General features: G+C 42.0%; 1 protein-coding gene across 1 annotated transcript in view; it reads right to left on the reverse strand.

Moving 5' to 3' along the window:
- PHGDH (phosphoglycerate dehydrogenase) overlaps positions 1–26264 on the reverse strand; it is a 166353-nt gene that overhangs the window by 23352 nt on the left and 116737 nt on the right. The window contains exon 9 of the mRNA XM_086931884.1: positions 2733–2865. Within this exon, the coding sequence (XP_086788010.1) occupies positions 2733–2865 (133 nt within the window). The remainder of the gene's footprint in view (positions 1–2732; positions 2866–26264) is intronic.

Consider the following 26264-nt stretch of genomic DNA (forward strand, 5'->3'; position numbering starts at 1 on the left):
TGTGGCGAGGCCAACCAATAAAAACATTACTATAAAACAATGTCCTGAAAATACTATTTTCTACATTCTGATTGTATTCATCAAAAAAGGGGGCCCTGAATCTCACACTGTCACATCAAGAGGCCCATTACATATTACAGACTACCAAATGTAATCAGAGCGAGGAAATAAATGATGAAACTGAATGCTGTTGAGAATAGTTGCCAGTGGCTGAGATTCATGAAAGCACTCAATCATGTTGTAGTAAACTCTAAATAATGAGAGGCATCAAACTCTCGCACAACCAAGTTAAGAAGCCCTGCCCTCCCGATGTACCAGGCAGATGGGGGGGCACGTGCTCCTGTTTGAGGACCAAGTAGAGTACCACGGGCGGGACACAGCAAGCGACCAATGCCAACTGCTGGAAGCAAATGCATGATTTTTTCTCACTGTGGTCTCTGTAATTACAAAAAGACAGACTTTGAAAATATTTCCTCTTTTCAGAATTAGAGATGCTTGTCCTTGCCGTGGTCTTCGGCACCTACCTGATGTTCTCTGTGTGAGGGGCATTGTACCAAGAGTCGTCTTCTAGGTCATACGGTGAACTGCAGATCATGATATGTGGGTAACTGAACCACTTGGGCAATCCTAACTACTCTGATCTTGTCTTTGGGGCATGTCCAGGCGACCATCCACTTTTAATATGCCAATTATCCTGCCAGCTACAAAGCGTCTGTAGGATCAGATTAGACCTTAGACAAGGTAACCAAGAAGCATCCTGTTTGGTGGTCTTCTAGTTGGGTGGCTAGATGGCTTGACCAGTAGCAGCAAATTCTCTATAAGACTCGAAACGCAGAGGACTGCCTTCAAAATCTATTCTTCTCTCTGATAAGCCTTTACAATTACTGCATAGCCCCGCTTCAGCTCCAAAGAAAGAAAAGTTGTTTTATTTCTCCAGTCTCAGGCCTCCCCTGAGGCCTTCAAAAAAATATTCAGTCATGAGTTTTTCAAGTTGTAATTTAGGTCTTCTACATCAGATTATTCATTAAGGAAGTGTTACGTTTACTCAGATAAATAATTTCTAAACTCAGAAAATATCAGTAATTAGGCAAGATAATATTTTTAACCGGATTGCATGGGGTTCATCGCTGCATCTGCAGCCAATTGTGAGGATTTGGGAAGACCAATTTTTTTTGATGCAGTTTCTGGCATGTGCTGAAAGATAGATCAACCCTGGGCTTGGTTATTATTGCAAATTCTTTTACTGCGTCCCTTCAACAAAGCCGTAAACATTCCCACCTCTTTAGGCACCTTATCTTTATGTCAAGGATTTCCCTAATTTTCTTCCAATTAGACATTGTCTATTTTAGGTATGATTCTAGAAAAGGGTTTCATTATCCACCTGCAAAACCTTGGTAGTCACCACGATTTGTGACAATGTAATCAATGACGTTGTGTGCCCTATTGCAGCAGAGTGATGTCTACCTTTCAGGGTGGAGGGGTGCCTGTCTGCCTTTGGTGCTTGCTTTTTTGGGGTTAGGCGTTCCATGGGGGTTGCCTATCCATTCGGTCTGCTTGCTTGAGCTAGGAGCAGTAAATCTCATTGGCAGAGACTTCAGGGACGCCCACCCAGTGACATGCGGAGTGGCCCAGGAATCCATTCTACTGGCCATCATTTTCAATCCTTACAAGGAGAAGCAAGAAGATCTTGAGTCATGCTGAAATATCTCCATCTATGTGTATGTGCTTTATAAACAGAGGCATACAGATTTGTTGATAGAGGAGCACATCTGTCGTTTGAAGGAGTGATCAATTCTTCTTAAGTGATGGATAATTTCCCAGTCTGGCAAGTTTAGAATACCTTCTTCAGGCCCAAAACAACTGTTGCTTACATGTACAGTCAAGGCAATTTATTTTGGATACAGAAGGGGATCTGCCCTGGCAATACAATAATTAACGAAATTCTTAGGTTTTACAAGACGTGCACCTTTCACTATAAGCCAATTTAGGAAGTAGCATCAAACACCCTACCTTCAGCTTCACTTGCTGGGATAAAGAAGTGTTTACTTTCAGCTGATATATTAGGCTAGGTTAGTGCCAGATTGTCTCATTTGGATGGAGCAGTGCCCACTTTGTCTATCTCGGGCATTATTTCTCCCTAATAATGCATTTTGCCCCACTATTGCTTGTGGGAAGAAAGACATTTAATCAGATCACCTAATTTTAGGTACCCTTTTTGCTGGGAGTTTGTGAAATGTAAAAGGGGGTTTCAAATGTAAAACTTTTTTTTCTTGTTTCTACAGGGGTTAAAAATTTCCACCTTCCCCTGTGCCTTTACACATTTTAGGGCTGTCTCCCTCCCCCATCCCACCCTTTCCACAGTAACTAGGCATTTGCCCAAGTTTTTGACAGGAGTAAAGCTAGAAGAGTGTTCATAGTGAGAAATTACATGTTTAAGTTTGGTGACGACCTATAACCCTGCTAGTGTGTTGGTGTTAAACAAATTTACCGGTGAATCCACCCCAGAAAGCAGATTTATTCACACAGAAATGTTATCATACTTTCCGAATTTCAGGGGGAGCAAAAGGCAAAACTCAGTTCATAGGTTTCTGGGTCAGGGGATTTTGCAATCACAAATGGTTATTTCCTAACGTAAATGGCACATGACCAAAATGCCCAATTTAATCCTCTCTAGTTTGTTTCATTATGCACATAAAATATGGATTTGAGGGTAAACACTTTTCGATGCTCACCCAGGGTTATTACTGCAATCTCTGGAGTCTCCAGTGAGGCGCTGGTCCTGATCAGGGTGCCCAGAATTTCACCCAGCTTTATCCAAGGTTTGGTCTCCGAGGCGAATGCACTCGTCAGAGCTGGGGCATTGACCTGAGGAAATGGACAAAATAATTATTTAACACAAAGAACGAGAGTGAACACATTGGATATAAAAACAATATCCCTAGGAATTTGGGTTACATTTCAATGAATATATTTAAGGAAATGTTCTGTATTTAAGTAGTAGACTATACAGAAAGTATCAAGATTCGTCCGTGGAAGGCAATGAGATTAATTCTTTTAAAAATGTTAGGTAGTTACAAAGTAAACTTTAATTTGTACGTTCATGCTGTAAAGTATCTAGTTTCTGGACTGTTTTGCAACATTTTTGATTTACACCACCTTCGTTTATATGTTATATGACAGCAATTAATTATAATAGGAATTTTTTTTAACATCCATCCATAAATATAACATCTTGATCAATTAGGTTCCCGAAAAAGTAATAATAATGTGCGCATGCTGTCACATCATTATTGCTAAACTTATTGTCCCTATCCTAAAAGAGATGAACCGGTGTAGAGGTCGCCCAGCGTTTTTAGAATTGCAAAAAATGGACAATGTTTTTACTGTTGCTTCATCATCTGAGTTTTTTAAACAAGTTTTTAAATATCGGAAATCAATTTGTTTAGATGAAATTTAATATTGTACATATTATGGATTATATGAACTGCGATAACTTCTCCTTTTACAAACATCTGTACTATTCAACACCGTAAATGTATTTCTTTTTATCTGTTGCTTTTATGGTTATTGATTTTTGAATCGAATAAAGTACTTTTTGAACTTTTAACTATTGCTTACACTGAAATTCATTATCTTCTGTGATTAATTATTTTGCTATTTCTGCAGTTGTAATAAAGGTTTCTATTGTAGTTCATTCCATTCCATTTAAAATAAAGTGTTACAAAATTTCTCAGCAAAAAAAAAAAAAAAAAAGAAAAAAAAATGTTAGGTATATTGATATGCTTCAGATCCTTCTGTCGGATGATCTTACAGAAGGTCTGGACTTTAAAGAACATTCTGTTCTTTAGATATGTTCGAACTGGAGGGAACAGAGTTAGCAGAGTCGAAAGTGGACACTATTCTCATGGCTCCTGGACTTCATTCCTTTCTAGACTCATCAGTGATCCCATGGGACCAAGGTCCTCCCGAGATGGACTTCACTGGGCTGATGTGGAAGTGGTTCTGGGGTGCTCCAGTGGAGCAGAGACATGGGGTGAAATTGGAGTCGGGAATGGAGAAACTGCTTGGCCCGATCACCATTGGAAGGTTCAATATATCTGTGTCCTAGGAGCGGTTTGCTCTAGTTTCTGTAGTGGGGACATCTGATGGGAAAGATGCCTGTTTGGGGTTGTAGGACGGAGAGGTGAGGCAGAGCGTGAGAGTCCTAACATCGGCTCAAAGGTTTGATTAAAAAAGTCCAACTTCTGCTTGAACCAGAAACTTGCAGATGTGTTGAGTTTTCTCCCACGCCAGGAACCCTGCTTAATTATAGGTACAGTTTCATCAGAGGTATTGGCTGAAATACAAGGTAAAGCTTCTTAGTTTTTGTGTGCCAGGCAGATTTGACCATGCCTCGGTAAATGCTTTTGAGGCTTCATTTTCCCTCAGCAATGCAAGGGGATTGGGTTTATGACCACCTAGCAATTTGTACATTAAGCAGATACCAGAAAGTTAAAATTTATAACAAAATGATTCCACCAATTTACAGGAGATGAAGACTAAAACTTAAATAAATTTGAAGTATTGAAAAGAAGTTGAATGTAATGACCACTTTCACAGGTAGACTGGTTTATAAGTTGCGTGAAACCCAACTGAGATATAATTTTTTTTTTAAAGGTTAAAGTTTGATTGGTATGAGAATAGTTAACCTTAGATTAAGGTCACCGAACAAAATATCTTTACTGGAGTTATTTACAGACAATTTCAGGCAGTTTTTTTTTTTAAAAGTAGCGGGTTTCAGGACAGTAAAGTATCAAAAGGTAAAAATAGCTGCAGGTGGGTAATTTATTCTACATCACATCAGTTCGTCAACATATTCACTGAATTCTAATCTATTGTCAGTGACGTTAAGTTATTCTCTGTAAATCAGCGCCACCCTCCCACGTAATGTTTCCAATCTTTATGCAGTACATTACAATCATTCGGAATGGTGTACATAATATCAGGCCCTGAAGCATCATGGGTCCAGGTTTCAGTCAGCACATAAAGATCTAGGTTAGAATCACTAATTAACACATAGAGTTTATTTTTGTGGTTAGATAATGTAATATTTAAAAGATTACTTATATGACTAGGAGGCATGATTTCAGTATTATTAGTCGCATTACCTCTTCAAACAGGTGAATATTCGCATTACCTCTTCAAACAGGTGAATATTTTCCCATAGTCAGGCTCGGCTGGAGCGAAAGATGCCCCCTTTTTTTAAAGATTATATAGTTTTGCACATAGACGCTTCCTCAAGAGATACACAAATACATGAACAGAGAAAGGGCACTGAAGAAGTCAGTGATATCCATATAAGGACATACACCAGGGGACAGATATGATCAAGGGACATATCAAGTGAGTCGAATGAAAGAAAAACAAGGCGCTTTTAGAAAGTGGCAGGCTGGAACCAGTATCTGGGAAAAGTGGAGATGAGGGTGGGAACCCAAGAGGACCATAAGGGGGTTGGTGGACTTTTCCATGCAACATTTTAATGAGTATAAGGATTGTGCAAATAAAAAGCACATCAAAAATAGAAATTTGAGCCATTGGTTCATGTCTGGAGGGGGTGAAGAGAGTTCTGGGATTACCCTCTTCCCTGGCAGACAGATTTATAAGGTGTGTTGGGTATGGTCATAAGCGATGCAGACTGGTTGCGTAATAGTAGCGAACACTGCAAGGGGTTGGCACACCAGCCAACTTATAAACAAATGTCTCCATGTGAAGAGCGGGTAGGGCTTCATGACAAGAGCTAACTGGAACCGCTCTGCCCTCCACCACCCCCTCACACTCCTCACCCTAAAGTAAGCCTCCACCAACCCCCCCACCCCCGCCTCCCCTCCCAAACCAAAGGGTCACTGAGGTCGTGGTCGATGTCCTGGGGTGTTTTCACAATAAAAATCAGCCGCTTACAGCCTCCGAAAACAAGCAGGAAAGCCACTCTGTGCAGTGGGTTCCAGCTAGGTTTGCCTGTCACCGTGTGATTTCGGCTACTCCCCGAATGACTGTGTGAAGGCAGCCGAAATTGTGCGACACACAAGTGGCACTGTGTGAGTTGGCAGGTCGGAGTTGGTGCTCCTCCATTACTCAGCAAAAAAATAAAAATAAAATAGAGACTCATGCGGAGGCTGTAGGTCAACATGAGATTGACAGAAGGACGAGACCACATATGGCAAGCTGTAGCCTAGCGGAAAGATGCAGGGCACTTAGAGCAGAGGATCCTCCTGCTCCTCGACATAAACCCTGAAAAGTTAGTGTGGGGAAAAAAAGCTTTATATGGCATAAAAAGAGAGGTTAGAAAATATTGCCTTGCTGTAACAACCTACTAGACTGAAGAAAGAGGAAGAAACTGCTAGAGCCATATTGGAGTAGGAGAAATGCAATGCAGGGTAAAGAATTGAAACTTAACCATCTGGATGCTCTAACATTATATAGAGAAGACCATTGCTTTAGGTGCAAAGCTTGAATGTGGGGGACGGTTTCCCCATGGTTAGGGTTGTAGGACTTGTAGTGATGTGGAGGTTTTATTTACCCTGTAAAGTGGTCAAAACAGTATAACTGTTACATACCTACGCCAACACAAATGATTGAAACATAGATATGACAATATTAGACATTCACAACATGTTCAGTCCACTACAAGCTGCTGTTTGGACAGCAGATGCTCTGGTCTGACCAGCAAGGCCCTGCTTTTGTTACTACTAACGAGAGGGCTATTTACTGTTTCCACTGCTGCCAACCTTGAGTGGTGCAAAACTTAACAGATCACACCGTGGTACTTCATTGACAATTAACATACAAGTATCCCGCCCTCTTTCCATTTATCAGGAAATAAAGTAATTACAAAGTCTGCTTTGATACTGCAGACATGCACTTCATCCTCTATAACCCAGGTGTAGCAGTGAGCTGGAAAGTTGAAAAGCATTGGCATGGCCAAGGAGCCTTCTTCAACGATGGCTAAAGAGTTTTCCAGCCAATGTGAGAGATGAACACCCAACTGAACAATAAAGTAAAGATTGTGACTCCAGATTTGTCTGAACTTCCTTAGGGGAAACATCCTTTACAACGCAACTTTTACCACGCAGTGCTTTTACATCGCAACTTTTACAACGCAAACCATTACAATGCATTGCGCTGGGGGGCGCTCTAGGATCGGGAATAGATTTAATTTACTATCCAACACCTTCCCTACTATCCAAGGGGACTGGAGTTGGAACAGTAAATTAAACTATTCACTATCCAGCACCACTCAACACTATGCGTTGTAAAGGCATGCGTTGTAAAACTTGCGATGTAAAAGCATGCGATGTAAAAGCATGCGTTGTGATGTCATACATCCCTTCCTTAGTCAAACATTTTGCCATTATTTGGACCCCCATTAAAATACGGAGATTGGATCATAATTGATCACGTTCATAGATTTTCTTTCACTTTCCAGCCAGAGCTATAGTCTAGGAATCATACAGACTTGTGTTTTATCCATTGATCAACAGAACAGTAAATATACAGATCATCAAAGCAAACTAAAGCATGTAGCACCTTCTGGGGCTGAGTCACATCCTCTGGACCTCAGATACAAGTCAATTGTTATTATAACACTACAATCTCTAGACTTTCCGGACAGCAGAACGTCAAGTCATATGGTCCACCATAAAGGGCTAAGCTGATGATTCTCTAAGTAATGCCCCAGGGGTACGAGACTGGGCACTCCTTTTCTGAAATGGTCTCTAAAATATAAATCTCACCAGTTTGCTCAGGAGCAAGAGAAAGTCTCCCAATTCCCAAGTCATTCCCGGTCACATGGAACTCAAAGAAAAGGTTTCTACACAACTGCAACTGTCATCAACCATATTTCTGGAAGTTGTCAGACAGCTCAGAGCACAGGATCACTGTTGGAGAGCGTGAGGTTTGCAGCAGACCAAATCTCACCAACAAATCCACCACCCAAATTAATCAGTGGACCAATTTTCTTTTATCATTGCTAAGGATTTGAAACAGAAGTAATCTCAACTTAAATGTTAGGATGAAATTAGTCTTTTTCAATGTTCAGAAACTCAAAGTACCTGCACTTAAAATGGGTTGATTGAGGTCAAAGAATGTGGTCCCAGGATCCACCCTGTAGTGCTCCTTTAGTCACCGAGCTAAATTAGACAAACAGTGCCACCATGTGGCAGACAATCATAAGGGCAGGTGTTAACAATCAAGTGCCTATGGGGCACACTATTTAACCCCATGCCGACTACACTGAATGTTTCCATATGCCTATGGGGCACATGCATCAAGCTAGGTAATTGCGATTCCTTCATAGCGATTATTAAGGGATCGCTATGAAGGAATCGCAATTGCCTATGCATGTAGGGTTTGCTAAAATATTAGTGATTCCTACACATTCCTTAATTGCGAATCGCAAACTGCGATTCACAATTAAAGAATGCAGTCCCATTCATTCCTATGGGCCTGAATGAATGGGACAGCATTCACAATTTACAAGTACCAAATAGGTACTTGCAAATTGTGAATGCAATTTCAAGGGTGCTAGGGGGCCTAAAGGCCACCCTGATGCACCCCCAAAACATGCATGTGTGCACATGTGGCACACACACATGCCTTAAGGGCATGGGTTCGTACCACATGGCACTTAGAAAAATGCTATTTTATGCATTTCTCTAAGCAATTGCAAATTACCTTTTACTTGAAGTTGATGTTAATTGACGATTCCAAATTGCTAAAACGCAATTTGAAATTGTATAATGCATCGCAATTAGGGAAACACAATTTGCGATTCCCTAACTGCATTCGCCAAATAGGTAATCACAAAAATTGCGATTACCTGTTTCGCGAATGCCTTTGGGCTTGATGCATCGCAAATAGCATTTTACCGGTCGCAAACGGGTCGATTCTGAGAATCGTCCCATTTGCGACCAGTATTTTGCTTGATGTATGTGCCCTTTAGTGGTTTAGATTGAAAGGAGCTCTTTCATCTGCCCTAGTGCAACAACATTGTAGCCTCCAGAGTGAATTGCTATTTCGAATGTGGAGGTGCAAGTTTAAACGTCTTCTAAAAACTAAGAATGTGATACATAAATTGGCACTATGGGCGTAACTAAGGGAGACCTTGCATGGCAAAAATACCTGATGATTCTGGGAAATGGTAACGTTGGTGGAGAACGGGACAGTAACTATCATAGAAACCTTTATTGGTCCACTTGTGTGGACCAGTCACTTCAGCACCTTATAAAGTGCCAATCCTATAGACCCGTCTGCTGTCCAGCCTCCCACGAGAGTCCTTGACTTGGGCTTGTGCAATTGACATCTTAGTATCAGAGGTGGAAAGAGCACTGAATGTTATGAAGAAACACAAGGCACCAGGCCCAAACCTTGTGCCTATTGACATACTGTGAGGAGCCCCACCTCTGGGCCAGTATACTTCCCAAAGTACTCAAGTCAGCGCTTGCAAGCAATGCAGTACCCGCACTGTGCCAATCATAAGAAGGGCGATTAGGGTAGTCCTTCCAATTACTATCTGATCTCCCGCCTGGATGAGGCAGGGAAAGTCCTGCTCAATCGCCTCCAGTATTGGGTGGATGCCGATAACATCATGAGAAAGGTGCAAGTTCACTTCCGGCCGCGAATAAGGACCATGAACAGGCTCTCAGACTATATATAATTTCTTATAAATTGACGGTTGTTAAGAAGATATTACTTTATGTATATTTGTAGACCTGAAAGCGGCTTTCGATTTATTGGATGGAAATCCCTGGCAGACTTTGGAGTCAATCCTACCCTGGTTAAGGCTATAAAGGCTCTCCACACTAGTAACGTGACTGGAGTTGGGTATGACCCAGGTAGGTGGTGTTCAGAACCTTTCCCTGTTGAAAAAAGCATCTGACAAGGGTGCGTGCTGGTGTCCTTACTTTTTAGTCCCTTCTCAAATGATGTAGCGGATTACCTGGCGGACGATTCCTTAGACATCCCAACCACAGACGGAAAAAAGGCACAGATATTACTATAAGCAGATGACGCAGTATTCACAGTGCGAACACAAAATGTCACCCATAGGCTAAGAAAGCACTTTAAGGAATACAGTGATAAGAAATCACTGACCACTAATGGCAGTAAAACGAAGAGTAAGGTATTGAAGACGCCACCTAGTTTTAAGCAGAGCCTACGAGCGAAGATGTGCCCCTAGAAATTGTTAAGCAATTTGATTACCTGGGAATTCGACTCTCAGAGAACTTGCACTGGGGAAGTCATATACAGAAGGCAACTATAAGTCTTGAGAAAAATGGCCGATGTGGTCTTGAAGTTCAGGCACAGGAGCATTAGTGTCATCCTGCAAATATACAAAGGGCAGTGCAGCTGCACTTTATGTGGTGAAGCTCTGTGGGTATGCGGATGTGCAATCACTCCAAGTAGCCGAGAATAATATCCTCAGAGCTCTGTTGAGGTTGGGGCAGGGTACCCCCAGATTGGCACTCAAACTTAATTTTACCCCAATATCGGAAACGGCAGCTCTGAGGCCTGTTCTGTACTGGGTTAGGCTGATAAGAAATTCTAAGGCAGCAATATACCTAAATGTAAATGTAAATGTGTAAATGTCTAAAGAGGTCTCGTAGCGCTGTATTCATACCGCTGTAGTGTAGTTCCTATATTCCCAATAGGGTCTGCGCATTGGAATAACAAACAGCAGTGTAGACGTAGGACTGAGGTCATCTAGGTCTCTACTGACTATGTTAGACTTAATTAGTTTTGCCAGCTAGCTCAGAGGTCACTAGAAACTTTCTCGAATGTTCAGGAAAGGGTTAACCGTCCTGATTTAGACAAGAAGGGATTAGTTTCTGACAACCGCATAAACATGGAAATCAACAAAAAGTGTACAGAGTTCCCCACATTGGGTAGACTAAAGTAACTGATGGAATCCTCTCTCTCTAGGAGTGTACGTGACAGGGAATGTGGTAATCCCTTGACGGAATTAAGGATGCCTCACACAATTCAAAGGTTGGACGACTGTTGCCATCCCACCCGATGATTGTACCGTGTCATCATTGGCTTCCTGCTCCTGCGGCAGGCTGGCGATGCAATGCCTGTCGGGTAGCACTAGGTGCTACACTTTAGCTGAGTTCTTTTATTCCTTAGCCAATGGGTGCGTGTGTGTGAGGGGCCAAAGAAAAAGGTGCAGTGGTGAGCGTGAGTGAAGTTAAAAGAGGTCAGTGGAGTCCATTAAGACAACTTTAATAATATGGCTCACTGCCTTATTAAAATTGGTGAAATGAGGGGTACTGAGGTGCAACAGTTAGGGTGATCTGGCCTCATTCAACCCTCAATCATGGTGTGGTCGACATGTTTCATGCCTCTCGGGCAATTCATTAGGACCTAAGTGCTCATCAACTTGCTACGAGTTCCCCCTAGTTTTGAAGGAATCGAGTATACGACCTGTAATGTGTCGTGGGATCAAATCCTACGTAGATTCCCGCCCAAGGACTGGAAAAAGGAGGGAGAGAAGGGCACATTTAATATTATGTCTGTTCAGTATATACGTTTACATGTGGTAATAACATGCAGGCAGAGTTGCGGTTTAATGATCACAACCCAGGTAAGGTGGTAACGCTCGTGACAGAGAGGATTGTATACAAAGTGAAGGGAAAAAGGAAGATTTGTACTGTAAATACCATATGCGGTCAATGATAGGGATGCATTATTTTTATACACATATGGGAAGCCACACCATGCTAACTCACACGTGTGTGTCATGCAGTCAAAGGGTAGTGTGTGCATTCACACAAAATCAACATTGAAAAAATTCCATCGGAAAAAATTACAAACTTAACCACTTAAAAGCTGAGCATTTATAAGCTTAAACCCGTACTGAGAGGATTGTACTGATGTGAAATACTGGGAACCGGATCAACCCGGGTGACTGTATTTCAAAGGGTTCTTACCCGTAGTCCCTGATCGGTAAATCCCACACACTGTCCTCGTGGGGCCAGAGCTATGTGGTAGTCACCTGGAAGGAATCAAGATCACTACCGGTTATGGTCGTTGTTAGCGGTACAGATTGCGATCATTTAGGAACCAGTAGGGTAAAACCATGGCGATCGTGGGCCGATGCCGTTAGGAATGATCGCATCGGTACAGCGCACCTTACCTTGCTTGCTTCTGGCTCTAGGCACGTAGTCACCTACCCAACCCACAGCGGTAAACTCGCGGGACAGCCGATCAATCCATTGTGCGACCCAGCCGCTTAAGTTACTGAATTCCGCGGGCGCCGCGGTGGGCGTGTGCAGTGAGCGTTGCTAGGTCTTCCCTTTCTACACCACGCCGCGTTGCGTTACCTAGCAACGCTCACTGAACACACCCACCGCGGCGCCCGCGGAATTCTGTAACTTAAGCGGCTGGGTCGCACAATGGATTGATCGGCTGTCCCGCGAGTTTACCGCTGTGGGTTGGGTAGGTGACTACGTGCCTAGAGCCAGAAGCAAGCAAGGTAAGGTGCGCTGTACCGATGCGATCATTCCTAACGGCATCGGCCCACGATCGCCATGGTTTTACCCCACTGGTTCCTAAATGATCGCAATCTGTACCGCTAACCACGACCATAACCGGTAGTGATCTTGATTCCTTCCAGGTGACTACCACATAGCTCTGGCCCCACGAGGACAGTGTGTGGGATTTACCGATCAGGGACTACGGGTAAGAACCCTTCGAAATACACTCACCCGGGTTGATCCGGTTCCCAGTATTTCACATCAGTACAATCCTCTCAGTACGGGTTTAAGCTTATAAATGCTCAGCTTTTAAGTGGTTAAGTTTGTAATTTTTTCCAATGGAATTTTTTCAATGTTGATTTTGTGTGAATGCACACACTACCCTTTGACTGCATGACACACACGTGTGAGTTAGCATGGTGTGGCTTCCCATATGTGTATAAAAATAATGCATCCCTATCATTGACCGCATATGGTATTTACAGTACAAATCTTCCTTTTTCCCTTCACTTTGTATACAATCCTCTCGGTCACGAGCGTTACCACCTTACCTGGGTTGTGATCATTAAACCGCAACTCTGCCTGCATGTTATTACCACATGTAAACGTATATACTGAACAGACATAATATTAAATGTGCCCTTCTCTCCCTCCTTTTTCCAGTCCTAGGGCGGGAATCTACGTAGGATTTGATCCCACGACACATTACAGGTCGTATACTCGATTCCTTCAAAACTAGGGGGAACTCGTAGCAAGTTGATGAGCACTTAGGTCCTGATGAATTGCCCGAGAGGCATGAAACATGTCGACCACACCATGATTGAGGGTTGAATGAGGCCAGATCACCCTAACTGTTGCGCCTCAGTACCCCTCATTTCACCAATTTTAATAAGGCAGTGAGCCATATTATTAAAGTTGTCTTAATGGACTCCACTGACCTCTTTTAACTTCACTCACGCTCACCACTGCACCTTTTTCTTTGGCCCCTCACACACACGCACCCATTGGCTAAGGAATAAAAGAACTCCGCTAAAGTGTAGCACCTAGTGCTACCCGACAGGCATTGCATCGCCAGCCTGCCGCAGGAGCAGGAAGCCAATGATGACACGGTACGATCATCGGGTGGGATGGCAACAGTCGTCCAACCTTTGAATTGTGTGAGGCATCCTTAATTCCGTCAAGGGATTACCACATTCCCTGTCACGTACGCTCCTAGAGAGAGAGGATTCCATCAGTTACTTTAGTCTACCCAATGTGGGGAACTCTGTACACTTTTTGTTGATTTCCAAGTTACAGGACATGTACATTGGACCCCGATAAATATTGTCCGCTTTCTGTTCCCCCTCTTTGTTATAATAACCGCATAAACATGACAACTTTGCTCCCCCCGAATAAAGAGTGTATCTCCAGAGTCTTGTGAAAACAATAGACAACTATTTCACTCAGTCAGTCGTGCATGCTTAGTTCCACCAGAGTGCAGAGAAATAGAGAGACGGGCGTTTTCAATAAAAGGTGTTATTTTATTGAGCAGTCTTCTTTCTCATGCAAGAGAAATGAATTGCCACAATTGCAATACTTATTGTAAAGTGCGTACAGTTAAAGTAGTATTATGAAATAATACTGTAAAAGCATTGATATGGTTTCTTAGCCATATGATACTTTAAAATGGATAAAATATATACATACATAAAAACATTGACTAACGAACTCAACTTGTGCTTCTAAATACGCCTACCCCGGTGTACCTGACCTAAGCCTAATACGTGGGAAGGAGTAAGTAAGTTGCAGTTTTTAAGTTAAGTTTTTGCCAAGTATCGGAATCAAGAATTCTCTCTAAGGTTTTAATCAGCTCCGTACCTTGGTTATAGAATGAAGGAGGTCTTGTATCTCGCTTCTCAGGACTCGATCTCCCAGCAACCCGCGAGGGTGACTTGGGAACACCGGAGCTGGATTTTCTCGGCTGGAGAAAAAGACAGCGTCTCTCTCAGTGCGTCAAGGGGAGGGGCGATTTCCGTCGGCTCTCATAACAGCTGGGCTCCCGGGCAAGTAGAACGTCGCTCTGCTCCCAACCACCGTGTGTTTGCTTAAGGCAACGTTGGTATATTTATACCTGAAAGGTGCCGGGTTTGACGTAAGGTTGGACATAAGGCGTCACTAAGAACTAACAGTTCTTTCTGGACTCTAGGAGTTCTTGTGCAAATCAAAACAAAAGCAGGGGGTTTTTCCCGGGCTGCTGGAGGCTTGGTTTGTTTAAAGAACGCGTTGTGCTTTCTAGGAGTCTATGGGAGTAGCCTTGCCGTGTTTTGGACTGCATGGGCTATTACTAAATATGGATATGATTCTTATGCCTTTATAAGGATATTATTAATTATAACCACATAAGGGGATGAATCGGGAATATCGAATTAGGATCCTAGATAGAAATACAACACCCACTCCACGTATTAATGTCCATCATTACTAAATAATAAGCAATATAAACATAACGATGCACGTGTGTTTTCCAACCCACCCCAAAATACATAATCACATTTGAAATGCTGTATAGTTTATACACGAAAATGAGTATTGGTACTGTACGCTTTTCAAGCAGGGTTATCATTCAGTTAAATGCATATATCAGCTGAATGAATTTGCGAAATTACACATGAAATGGCTCTGTATACAGAAGTGAAGGTCGAGACCATTTCATCACATATTTATACGATATTGTACATGTGCTAGAGGCTGAGGTAAATATTGTCTCTAACGTCTATAAAAATAGAAGCTCTGTTCTCTAAGAATAGTTCTACTTTAAGCAGAGTACCATGTGCCAGAAAAATTGTAAATAATTTTGATGTGAAAGAAAAATAATTTTGCTTTCAGGGGAAGAAATAGTTCCGAAAGTTTTCAGTTGCTTTGTTAAACAGAACTGAAGGCCAAATTCAGAGTTCAGGGAACGCTGTGTGCTTGTTGTTTTTAAAAGTTATTCCCGTTGTTCAAGGGAGAACATCATATCAGACAGGCTTGCAAAAAATTGGTCTACGACATCAGGTGAAAGTTCGACCAAGTTTGAATATACTGAAACTGTGCAGTTCTGTGCGTGATTCTATCATCAATGTTTGGATCAGCAATGCTCACGGAAGGTTGTACCTGTTTGGTGCTGCTTTCCTCTCGTACTTCACCGCCACCTACTCGTAATGGTGAAGTCTCAACGAATTCCGTCATCAGAATAGGTAGCCGCTGGGGACAACACGTTGCATGAGTCGTTACAGGACAAAGCAAAGTATCGATATCCATTGGTACTGCTGATGGTAGTGTAAGACAGACGTCCAACATGCATTCTTCTCCGCATAGCAGACATCGAAGCACAGGTAAGATGCAATCTTGTCAGATAGGTCTGAATGAAAGAAACCAGGTTGTACTCAGATCTCTTAGCCGGGCCAATCCGAGGACCTTAGTGATACGGTCTCGGTATTGTATTGCTAGGATTGTTTCTTACATTGTTGCTGGAGTCTTGTCTGTGGATTGGCTTGCCATATCGGAGCAGAAGGAATAAAAATAAAATTCCTGCCACGATTCCTAAAATTAAAGGTAGGCCGCCAAAGACAGAATGGACAAAATTCGGGAAGATGCCCAGAACTGTTTCAAAGAGTGCTAACAGTCTAGAAAAAACTGTCTTAAATACATGTCTGATACCAGTGGCATCGCACATGTTTAAGATTTGACTTAACATTTCTACGAAATGCACAGGGCAGTTTGTTGATAAAAGGGTATGCATCTCTGATGCCGTCCTTGCAACTTGCAGACCATACGTTTCTTTGGACGACGTCAGAGGCACAGTAGTCTATAAAAGAATAGACTTCATTCTGCTTAAAGTATCAATTCGAATAGAAGAGATATTCACATAAGGCCATATTGCCGCCTCCATGTCTAGATTGCTGTTTGGATACAATACTTGCATACAGCAAACAACCCTGGAAGTAACAGTTACGAGATAACATTCTCCTGGCACCATTCCACAACAGCTGTGGTCATTTATTAAAATGTAGCTTTGGTTGGAAAGCTGTCTGAAGAATGGCTCTATCTGTTTTGCAGGAGTGCCTTGCAGGTGACATGAAAGGTTATTTGAAGACCCTTCGCAAGCTCCATGCAAGTTAATACCTTGACACAGAAGTGTACCGCCTAGTGATTTTTTACAATTATTGCCACTAAGGAATACCTTTTTTTTGCCTTCACTATAACATTTGTGTGTGTAAGGTAAATCCCAGGTTGATTTGATGTATCCTTTACCCAACCTTTCATACTGGCCTGCTGGTATATATTCTTGGCAATATTTAAACTGGAAAGTTGTTATCGGAATTGTAATTGCTCCGTGTATTATCCATTCAATGACAGGTCTCTCTGACATTGTCAATGGTAATCTCTCAAGTTTTTCAATGCTCAGAATCGTATAATCTGATCCTTTTTGTGCCAAACTGATTTGTTTATCAGTAAGGTTAAAGATAGAAAATAATGACGTTATGTTGATTAGACGCCATGGCACGTAGCCTGAACGTAGGTTTTGCAACGTCCAGCCAAGCTGTGCAATAGAACGCAATTGGGACTGACCATGTAACATTAGTAAGTCCTGCTTTATTATATCAAAGGCAGATGATACAATACTGTCCAGTGAATATATTCTGGAAAACAGAGTGGTTAACCCATTGTTCACAACAGAAAGTGATTTTTCCAAATTTATACAATCAGTTTCTCGTAATTTTTCTGCTGTTTCAATTTGCATTACTTTCCAAGCTTCGTTGTATGCAGCGTATATACCGGCACTATGAAACGTTTTTGACGCCGTTTGCGAGGTCCTATTATGAAATCTCGCAAGTCAGCACCTTCTTTAAGTAAAGTCAAGTGTTGCTTAATTTCAGCCAGTGTGGATTTCTGTAGCCACTCAAGGCATAATTTCCCTACACTGTATGTTGTAACTATCGCTGGATGTTGTCTCTGGGAGTATCTTGGGTCTGGACTGGTCATTTTTAACCCCTGTTCTTTGTGCAGGAATCTATCTTGACAGTTGTTTGTGTCTGTGGGCCAGATCAACCATTTTTCCAATCAGGATTTGTTCTGTTTTGGTGAAAAATATGGGATACGTCTATTTCCACATCTGTAGTCCTATTACTATCAGGTATGGGCCCTTCCCCCTCTCACTCTGGCTCGCCACTCTCTCCACTGTCTTGGTTTCAGCGCTGGGATGCTTACGGGTTACTATGCGCTGTACAAAACTCTAATAATAATAATAATAATAGACGGTTTATTTAAGTCTTTTATCTTAGCTAAACCAAGACAAGTCGTTTTTTGAATGGTATCATTCAGGAATATTTGTTCTGGGATCATGCAGGCTCTAAATAATGATTCTAGACCTTGCACCTTCCAGTCTTTTGTACCCCAGATGGTTTTTGTTTCGATGTTATTTTTCCAGAAATCAAAACCAAATGTAGACATTTTGTCATAAAATTTTTCAGAATAAATCAATTTAGTATTTGTCAACATTGTTTTCATTCCTGTTTTGTTTAACAATTTAAAATAAAACGTTTCTGGATCACTATTGTTAAACCCTGAGAAGCATGGAAATTTCTCATAGAATGTCTTCGAGCTGCCTTTTGGCGGAGTTGGACAATGTTCCCATTGATTATAATTAAAAACATTTCTAGGTTGTGCAGATTTATGCAAATAGTGATGACCATAGTGATTGTAACAGTATAATTCTTCATAATTTGATGAACCCTGTAAATAATCATGTTCTGTGAATTTAGCTGACATTACCAAATCTGACATCATATTATTAATATTTTCAAAATCCCAATCATCAGAGAAGGAACTTGGTGTCACAAAGTCACTTAAGGAAACCTTAAACTGGTGTGGATACTTCAAGAGCTCAATCGGGCCATAACTATCGTAGTCAGTTTTGTCCCATGCTATACCACCAGGTATTCGGTTGGTTGTGATGTTCACTGATGATAGTTCTCTTTTCTCGATGTGAGAGGATCTGTGAGACTTTAGGACCAAGTTGATGTTCTGGCTGGCTGTGTCCATTGTACTATATTTTTCATCAATGAATCTACCAAAGTATAAAACCATGATGAGCCAAAGCAGGAGAAAAAGTACACCTAACAGTCCAAAATTCAATCCACGGTGAAATCAGATATGTTTCTTTTAGTTGGTGAAAAAGCTCGATTATTTTTTCTTTGAATGTTTTTGTTGCTGGCTTGTCTCCATGTTCACTTGGATCATCGGAAAAGTCATCGAAGTTGATAAAATAGCCAGATGCAGTTCTGTCAATTGGTGGGATTGCTTCCGGATTTCCATTGATCTTTACTTTTTCTTTTGTTACATTTGTACAGTCTGATGCTACATCGTTGTAGATTGGTGTATCATCACGAATTGTTGCAATTTGGGTTTCAAGAGGCACACGTTCCATGGCTTTGTTGCATAGTCCCTTGTTATTTACTGCAGGTTTACCGAATGTGATTAGTCTCTCAGTTTGAACCTCTTGGTTTGTAGCAAAGTTTGGCCTTCCGCTATTTCTTGGTAGTCCACTGGGCCTGCTATTTATTATCGGCCACATGTTTGTGGTTTCCCCTTGATCGATGGAAACAATTCTGTTTTCCTTTTTACCAGCAAGTGGCGGTAGTACTACTGATCTTGTTCCGCTGACAGCTAAGACAGGTACTGCTTTTCTGTAAGAAGGCCCAAATTCCTTCTTTACCGCGATCTTTTCTCTGACCAGATCCCCAATCTTTCGAATCCAGACAGGTCTTGCTGGGACAGGTGGTTCTTCAGTGGTTGTTGGCTTAAACTTTATGTTACTTAGACTCTTTCTTGTTTCATTCAAGTCCTGTAAAACAGCCAAACGATCTTTTATATCAAATGTTTTTTCTTTCACCACTGAAGTTTGACGATCCAGATCCTGGATAATCATTCTAGTACCAAACAACAGTTCGTACAGACTGATACCGCCTAGAAAATTTCTTGGCATGTTATTAAGACTGTGTTGGACACTTATTAAATGTTTGACCCACCCATCACCCGAACCTAATACCCACCGCCGTTATAGATTGCTTTAGGTCACGTTTTTTTCTTTCCACTACCACATTTCCCTCAGGATGGAAGGGAGAAGAGTACCGCAATGCAATGCCCATGCTGGTCATGGCCTCTTTGTAAGCTCGAGAGTTAAACGCAGGACCCTGGTCAGAATGTAGCATGCCAATTGCGTATGTGCCGATAAAGACCCGCAAATCTTTTATAACAGTTTTGGCGTCAGCCGAGCGCTGGTGGTCTACATTTTCAAGTTAATTTTGTCTTAATAATTATGGGGACGCATTTCTCCAGTTGGATTTCTGCGTTATAGATCGCCTGATGCTTTCTAATAAAGGTGTCCTGGCAATAGTTTGGTCCGGTTCACAACTGCGATGTCTGGACAATCAATTGCAAATTTGTAAATTTGCAAGCTCATCCCCGGCCACCAGTATTCTGATTGTAGTTCTTTTAGAGATTTCAAGATCTGTTGGTGCCTCAGATCCAGTCCCATGTGTGCGTCTTCAATCAAGAAAACTCTCCGGTTCGTGTTTGGAATTACTCTATCCCCCACTCCAGGGATTTGAGCAAAAGGAACTGAGTTTGCATCAATTATGTATGTATTACTGAGTGGATAGTTGAGAGGTAATGCTGCATAATCGCCTTTTAGTGAGGCTTTTACAGCCAGCATGGTTTCTCCATCTATGTGTTTTTCTGAACGCTTTTTTGTGGCTACGGAAGCCGGTTGAACCGCTTCCGCTGTGGCTGTGTTAGCCAATGAATTCCCTGCAACGTGAACGCCATCACGTTGATGACTCAGTGTGTGTATCACGTGAGTCTTTTGTAGTTCTTTATTTAGGAGAACTCCTTGTTCCCAAAGCGTTTTATGCTTTATTGTGGCACCTGTGTCATCTTTGTAACCGTTTTTGCACCATGTCTGCATGTCACTGTTGTAGGACTTGACGCAGTAATGCAAATCGCACACTATTAGTGTGGGGAATTTGCGATCGGCATTTTCAAGCGCCATCTTTAAAGATCTTATTTCAGCTCGTTCAGCTGAACAGTTTGAGTGATTCAGTTTTGGTAATCATAGGTCTGAATTTACCAGAGCGCCAGCGACCTTTGACAATCGCGCACGCTGCATAGTAGGATTTTTTATCTACATCGTAGTGTTGTGCGAATCTGTCCATATAGATTACGCAGGTATATTGTTCGAGAGGCAGAATTTCGATTGGCAGAGGATATTCTTGTTCATATTCTAGATCATCTAGTTTTTTCAGTTTCGGGTCAAAATAGTATTTCACGTCTTCTGTAGCAAGAGAATTTTCCCATTGTATCAATTTTGGATCTAATGCCACTGTATTCAGATTGCGTGGACTTGTTAATGCCTCAAGGGCTGATTCTGCTGTATACACAGTTATTCTCTTACCATGGGCTAGGGCTCTTTCTTTTGCTACAGCAGTTTGAACCGCTGTCAGAATTTTTTCTGTAGAACTGAATTTCATTTCAGCTGGAGTGTACAAATGTGATTTGTAAGCTATAGGTACCGTTTCTCCCTCATTAGAGGTCAGGTATGTGAATCCGCATCTTCCTGGGATGACTCTGATTACAAGGTTGCGTACGTTTTCGCGAGTTTGCAATTTTGTTTTAGCTAACATGTCTGTTTGTAGTGATCTTAAAATTTCTGTGTGTTTCTGAGTCCAATTTATTGGTTTGAAATCAGGTTTTATTAATTCATAGAGAGGTTTGACCCTCTCTGCATAGTTTAGAATGTATGTTCTACCGAAATTCAGGAAGCCTAGTATTGATTGTAAATTTTTCATCGTCTTTGGTGCTTGGAGTACTGCACACTTTTCTAGGAAGTTGTCTGCCAGGCTTTTGCCTTCACTTGATAATTCATATCCTAAAAATAGGACTGTTGGATGGGTAATTCTTGACTTTTTAAAGTTGAATTTGTAACCCTCTGATGCGAACCCAAGTATTATGGTATTCACTCTTTTTAAGTGAGTCTCCAGGTCATCGTCTGTAAGATAGATGTCATCGACATATGATAATGCCTCATCATCATATATTTGTAGTAACTCTGTTACCCTTGCTGAGAATAATCGTGGGCTATTCTTGAATCCCTGTGGGAGTCGGCAAAATAGTTTTTGCGACCCCATTATTGAGAAAGCGGTCAAATACCTGCTTTCAGGTGCAATGTTCTGACAGAAGAATCCATTAGAGATATCTAATGTTTTATATTTTTTGCGCATGATGTTATTCATTAGTGCTGCACTGTGTGAGTTTTGTACTGCAAAAGTTTTGCAGCAGGAGTTTAAATGTCTGTAGTCCAAAACTAGGTGATATGAATCGTCTGGTTTGGAGACAGGAAACAAAGGATTGTTCATTTGTGAGGTGCATGTTTCAATCACCACTTGATATTCAAGTTGATCTAAAATCTCCCTGACTTGCTTTTTAGCTTCTTGTTTAACTGGGTACTGCCTTTGTGCAGTGGGGTGACTTTTTAACTGGATTTTGTGTGGAGGAGACTCCTCATCCCATCCTACATGATTCTTATATAAAGCAGGAGCTTTGGCCACTGCCCATTTTCTTGCAAATGTGTATTTTTTATGAATCGGAATATGATTTGAGAAGGCAGGCATAATCATTTCTTCGCCATGAGGGCACTCCCTGACAAACTCTGGTGGCCAGTCTTTTTCAGCTAACAGGATGTCATAGCCTTTAGAAAGTTTCTCCCAAAAGAGACCTTTTATTTTCCTAGTTTTATCTCCTTCTATACGTAATGTTATTTCATATAGATTATGAGGCACACTAACTCGTGTGTCTGCAGTTTCCACTTGAATGTATTAATTTGTGTCCACTGTCTCCAGAAGAATAATCAGGATCTCGCGAGCTATTGTCACTTCTGCTGCGCTGTCTAGCATTGTCTGGGCCCACTCTCCGTTTTTCAGTTGTGTTCTCAGAATCCTCGGCATGTTTAATTTTAATACTTGCTACCTTCTTTCTGGGAAATTGTGATTTATTACTTTGATGAGCAGGTTCTTTGTCTTTGGACTTGACGTGCTCTTCCTTGTGTTCTGACCGACCTCTTCTTTCCGATTTCTGTGAGGAAGTCTGAAAAGATCGAGAGGGACGTGTATCACTATCTTGATATCTATCAGGTTTTCTTAATTTATCCCTATCTCTAAGGCTGTATCTTTTCTCAGAGGGTTCCTTTGGGGAGACTTGCCTCCTCGGCCAGGAGATCTTTCTCTCCGTTGAGGAGACCTTCCTCTGGACTGGAAACGTTTTTCCTTGGGAGTGGATTGTTTATTACCCTGTGAAGTATTACCCTAGTGAAGTAGTGTGGCTCACTGGTTAGAGGCGGCAGACCCGAGAGCAGAGGACGGCCCGGGACCAGGGTTCGATTCCCGGCGCGGCAGGTTTCTGGACCAGGGTCAGCGGACTCGATAATTCTCTCGCCTTGGTGCCCACTCTGATCAGCGATCACACTCGGCAACTCTGGGCATTAGCTTGCCTCATCTTCACTAACGGCCCCACCAGACTGCCGGGGATGCCTGGTCTCACCCTGGAGATACCCATTAAGGGACCATCTCTCAGGGAAGCCAGGAAGGGTTTCGCAGCGGTCGAAGCGCCTTGGGACCCTACGGGTAAGTAGTGCGCTATATAAATGCCAATACATTTACATTTACCCTCCCAACCCTTGTTTGGAGTATTTAGATTATTTTTAATAAATGTTTTTTCAGGATTTTCAGTTAGTTGGAGTATTACCGGTTTCCCACCCAAACTATCTCTTCCTAGCTCTTCATAGGATTTTTCTATGATTCTGGCAAGTTCAAATGGTTGGTCTGTTATATCAGTTTCCTTCAATTTCTGGAGGTACTCTATATCGTCCCTTGCCAATTGAACTAATTCTCTATATGCCTTTGGTAATTCTTTTAGTTTAACTAGGAGTTCTTCGCTTGACATTGTTTCAATGTCTGGGTGTGTTGCGTAGCTGGCTAGAACCGGCCCCGTTGCCCCTGGTCTACCTAGTGGACCGTGCCTGGTGATGTGATTTTGATGTTTTAGGGCGCCTTTAAACCAGAGCAGGTGCTCTTGGTAAGTTAGTGGGATTTCAACGTCCTCGAAAGGAGTGTATATATCCAGAGGTTCCTCTATTTTGTAATAGTGGAAATCTTTTGTCAAAGCGTGTGCTGCTGGAAAATGTATCCATGTGTAGAACACCTCTGTCTGCCGATACTCATGTGCCTCTATCACGAATATGGCCGTACCACCTCTGGGTGATAGTCCATAAGTTTAAGAGTTATAGTTCTTCTTATATTGACCGGAATGAGTATAGCATTCGGATCAGTTTCCTGGATGGTTGTGTCATCCTCTATGAGTTGAGCTGTTATTCTAGCTTGTTCCCTATCATCTTCACTTTTTCCCATCTTACTGACAGAAAGTTTTGTTGTTGCAGATCAAGTTTCAAGGAAACAAAGATTAGGTGCACAATATTTTGGAACACTGTATCCTTCAATGTTGACTAAACCAAGAACTAATACATAGGATTCTCATCCTACTAAGTTCCGACGGATATTAACCTTTCACCCACTCCAGACGTCTATTGGAGTTTTTACGGGAGAAAGGGGTCTGTGTGAAAAGCACGACTGAGTTACTCTAGTGTTTTGCGTTAGTTTTATCGCCTTACCAAACGTTGGGCGCCATGTAGCGTAGTTCCTATATTCCCAATAGGCTCTGCGCATTGGAATAACATAAATAGCAGTGTAGACGTAGGACTGAGGTCATCTAGGTCTCTACTGACTATGTTAGACTTAATTAGTTTTGCCAGCTAGCTCAGAGGTAACTAGAAACTTTCTCAAATGTTCAGGAAAGGGTTAACCGTCCTGATTTAGACAAGAAGGGATTAGTTTCTGACAACCGCATTAACATGACAACTTTGCTCCCCCAGAATAAAGAGTGTATCTCCATAGTCGTGTGAAAACAATAGACAACTATTTCACTCAGTCAGTCGTGCATGCTTAGTTCCACCAGAGTGCAGAGAAATAGAGAGACGGGCGTTTTCAATAAAAGGTGTTATTTTATTGAGCAGTCTTCTTTCTCATGAAAGAGAAATGAATTGCCACAATTGCAATACTTATTGTAAAGTAAAGTGCGTACAGTAAAAGTAGTATTATGAAATAATACTGTAAAAGCATTGATATGGTTTCTTAGCCATATGATACTTTAAAATGGATAAAATATATACATACATAAAAACATTGACTAACAAACTCAACTGGTGCTTCTAAAGACGCCTACCCGGTGTACCTGACCTAAGCCTAATACATGGGAAGGAGTAAGTAAGTTGCAGTTGTTAAGTTAAGTTAAGTTTTTGCCAAGTATCGGAATCAAGAATTTTCTCTAAGGTTTTAATCAGCTCCGTACCTTGGTTATAGAATGAAGGAGGTCTTGTATCTCGCTTCTCAGGACTCGATCTCCCAGCAACCCGCGAGGGTGACTTGGGAACACCAGAGCTGGATTTTCTCGGCTGGAGAAATAGACAGCGTCTCTCTCAGTGCGTCAAGGGGAGGGGCGGTTTCCGTCGGCTCTCATAACAGCTGGGCTTGGTTTGTTTAAAGAACGCGTTGTGCTTTCTAAGAGTCTATGGGAGTAGCCTTGCCATGTTTTGGACTGCATGGGCTATTACTAAATATGGATATGATTCTTATGCCTTTATAAGGATATTATTAATTATAACCACATAAGGGCATGAATCGGGAATATCGAATTAGGATCCTAGATAGAAATACAACACCGCTGTGGAACCCTTCCTGGCTTTCCTGTGAGATGTCCACTCCTGGGCACCCCCAAGGTGAAGCCAGGCATCCAAGCGCTGCTGGGGCCGTTGTGGAGATTAAGCAAGCTATTGCCCAGAGTCACAGAGTGGGGCTCATTATTAGACTAGGCACCGAGGCAAGAATTATCAGGTCCGGGAAGATTCAGTCAAAGAGCCGCCGAGGCGGGAATTGAACTCTGGTCCCGGGCCAGACCTCTGCATCAGGGTCTGCCGCTCTAACCATTGAGCCATGCTTCTCCAGAGATGCATATGGGTCATCCCATGTGCAGAATATTGTAAATGAACTACAGATTACCTGTAGAGTAAGGCAGGATACTGCATATCTATTTAAAGAACGGTCCCATGAATGTATGCAGGGAAGGTAGTACCTGGCACTGAGGCCAGATTCTACTGCATGTAATTATTTCAGCAACGCCTTTGGTTCTTTTGGTGCTGGGTATTTGGATGTGATGTACCCCAAACTCAGCGAACGCTGTATGTAAAATACAGATGGGTATCCTGCCGACCGGGTATTATCTAATCCGAACCTATATGCTCGCGGCTGGATCGGACCACTGTCACTTTAGTTTTGGTGGGATAGATAACTTAACCCATTTTATTTTGTTCTGTAATAAATACAATCCTGCATGAATGCGATGGCTCCTGCTCCACTTTTCAATTTATGACATTAGTCATGTCAAATCAGCATTGCCGCTCTGTATTAGGCCGGATGATATGCATGTTGTTAATTCCGTAGCGTCATTTCTATGGGCTGCGTGGCCCGCCTGAGAGAGTTGCCCGCTACCTTAGGTTTCAATTAACCAGATAACCTATGTGGATCTATGCATACCTCATTATGTATTGTGCTGCTAATTTCTGCTTGAATA

Source organism: Lissotriton vulgaris, chromosome 7 (genome assembly GCF_964263255.1).
Source record: "Lissotriton vulgaris chromosome 7, aLisVul1.2, whole genome shotgun sequence".
NCBI lineage: Eukaryota > Metazoa > Chordata > Amphibia > Caudata > Salamandridae > Lissotriton > Lissotriton vulgaris.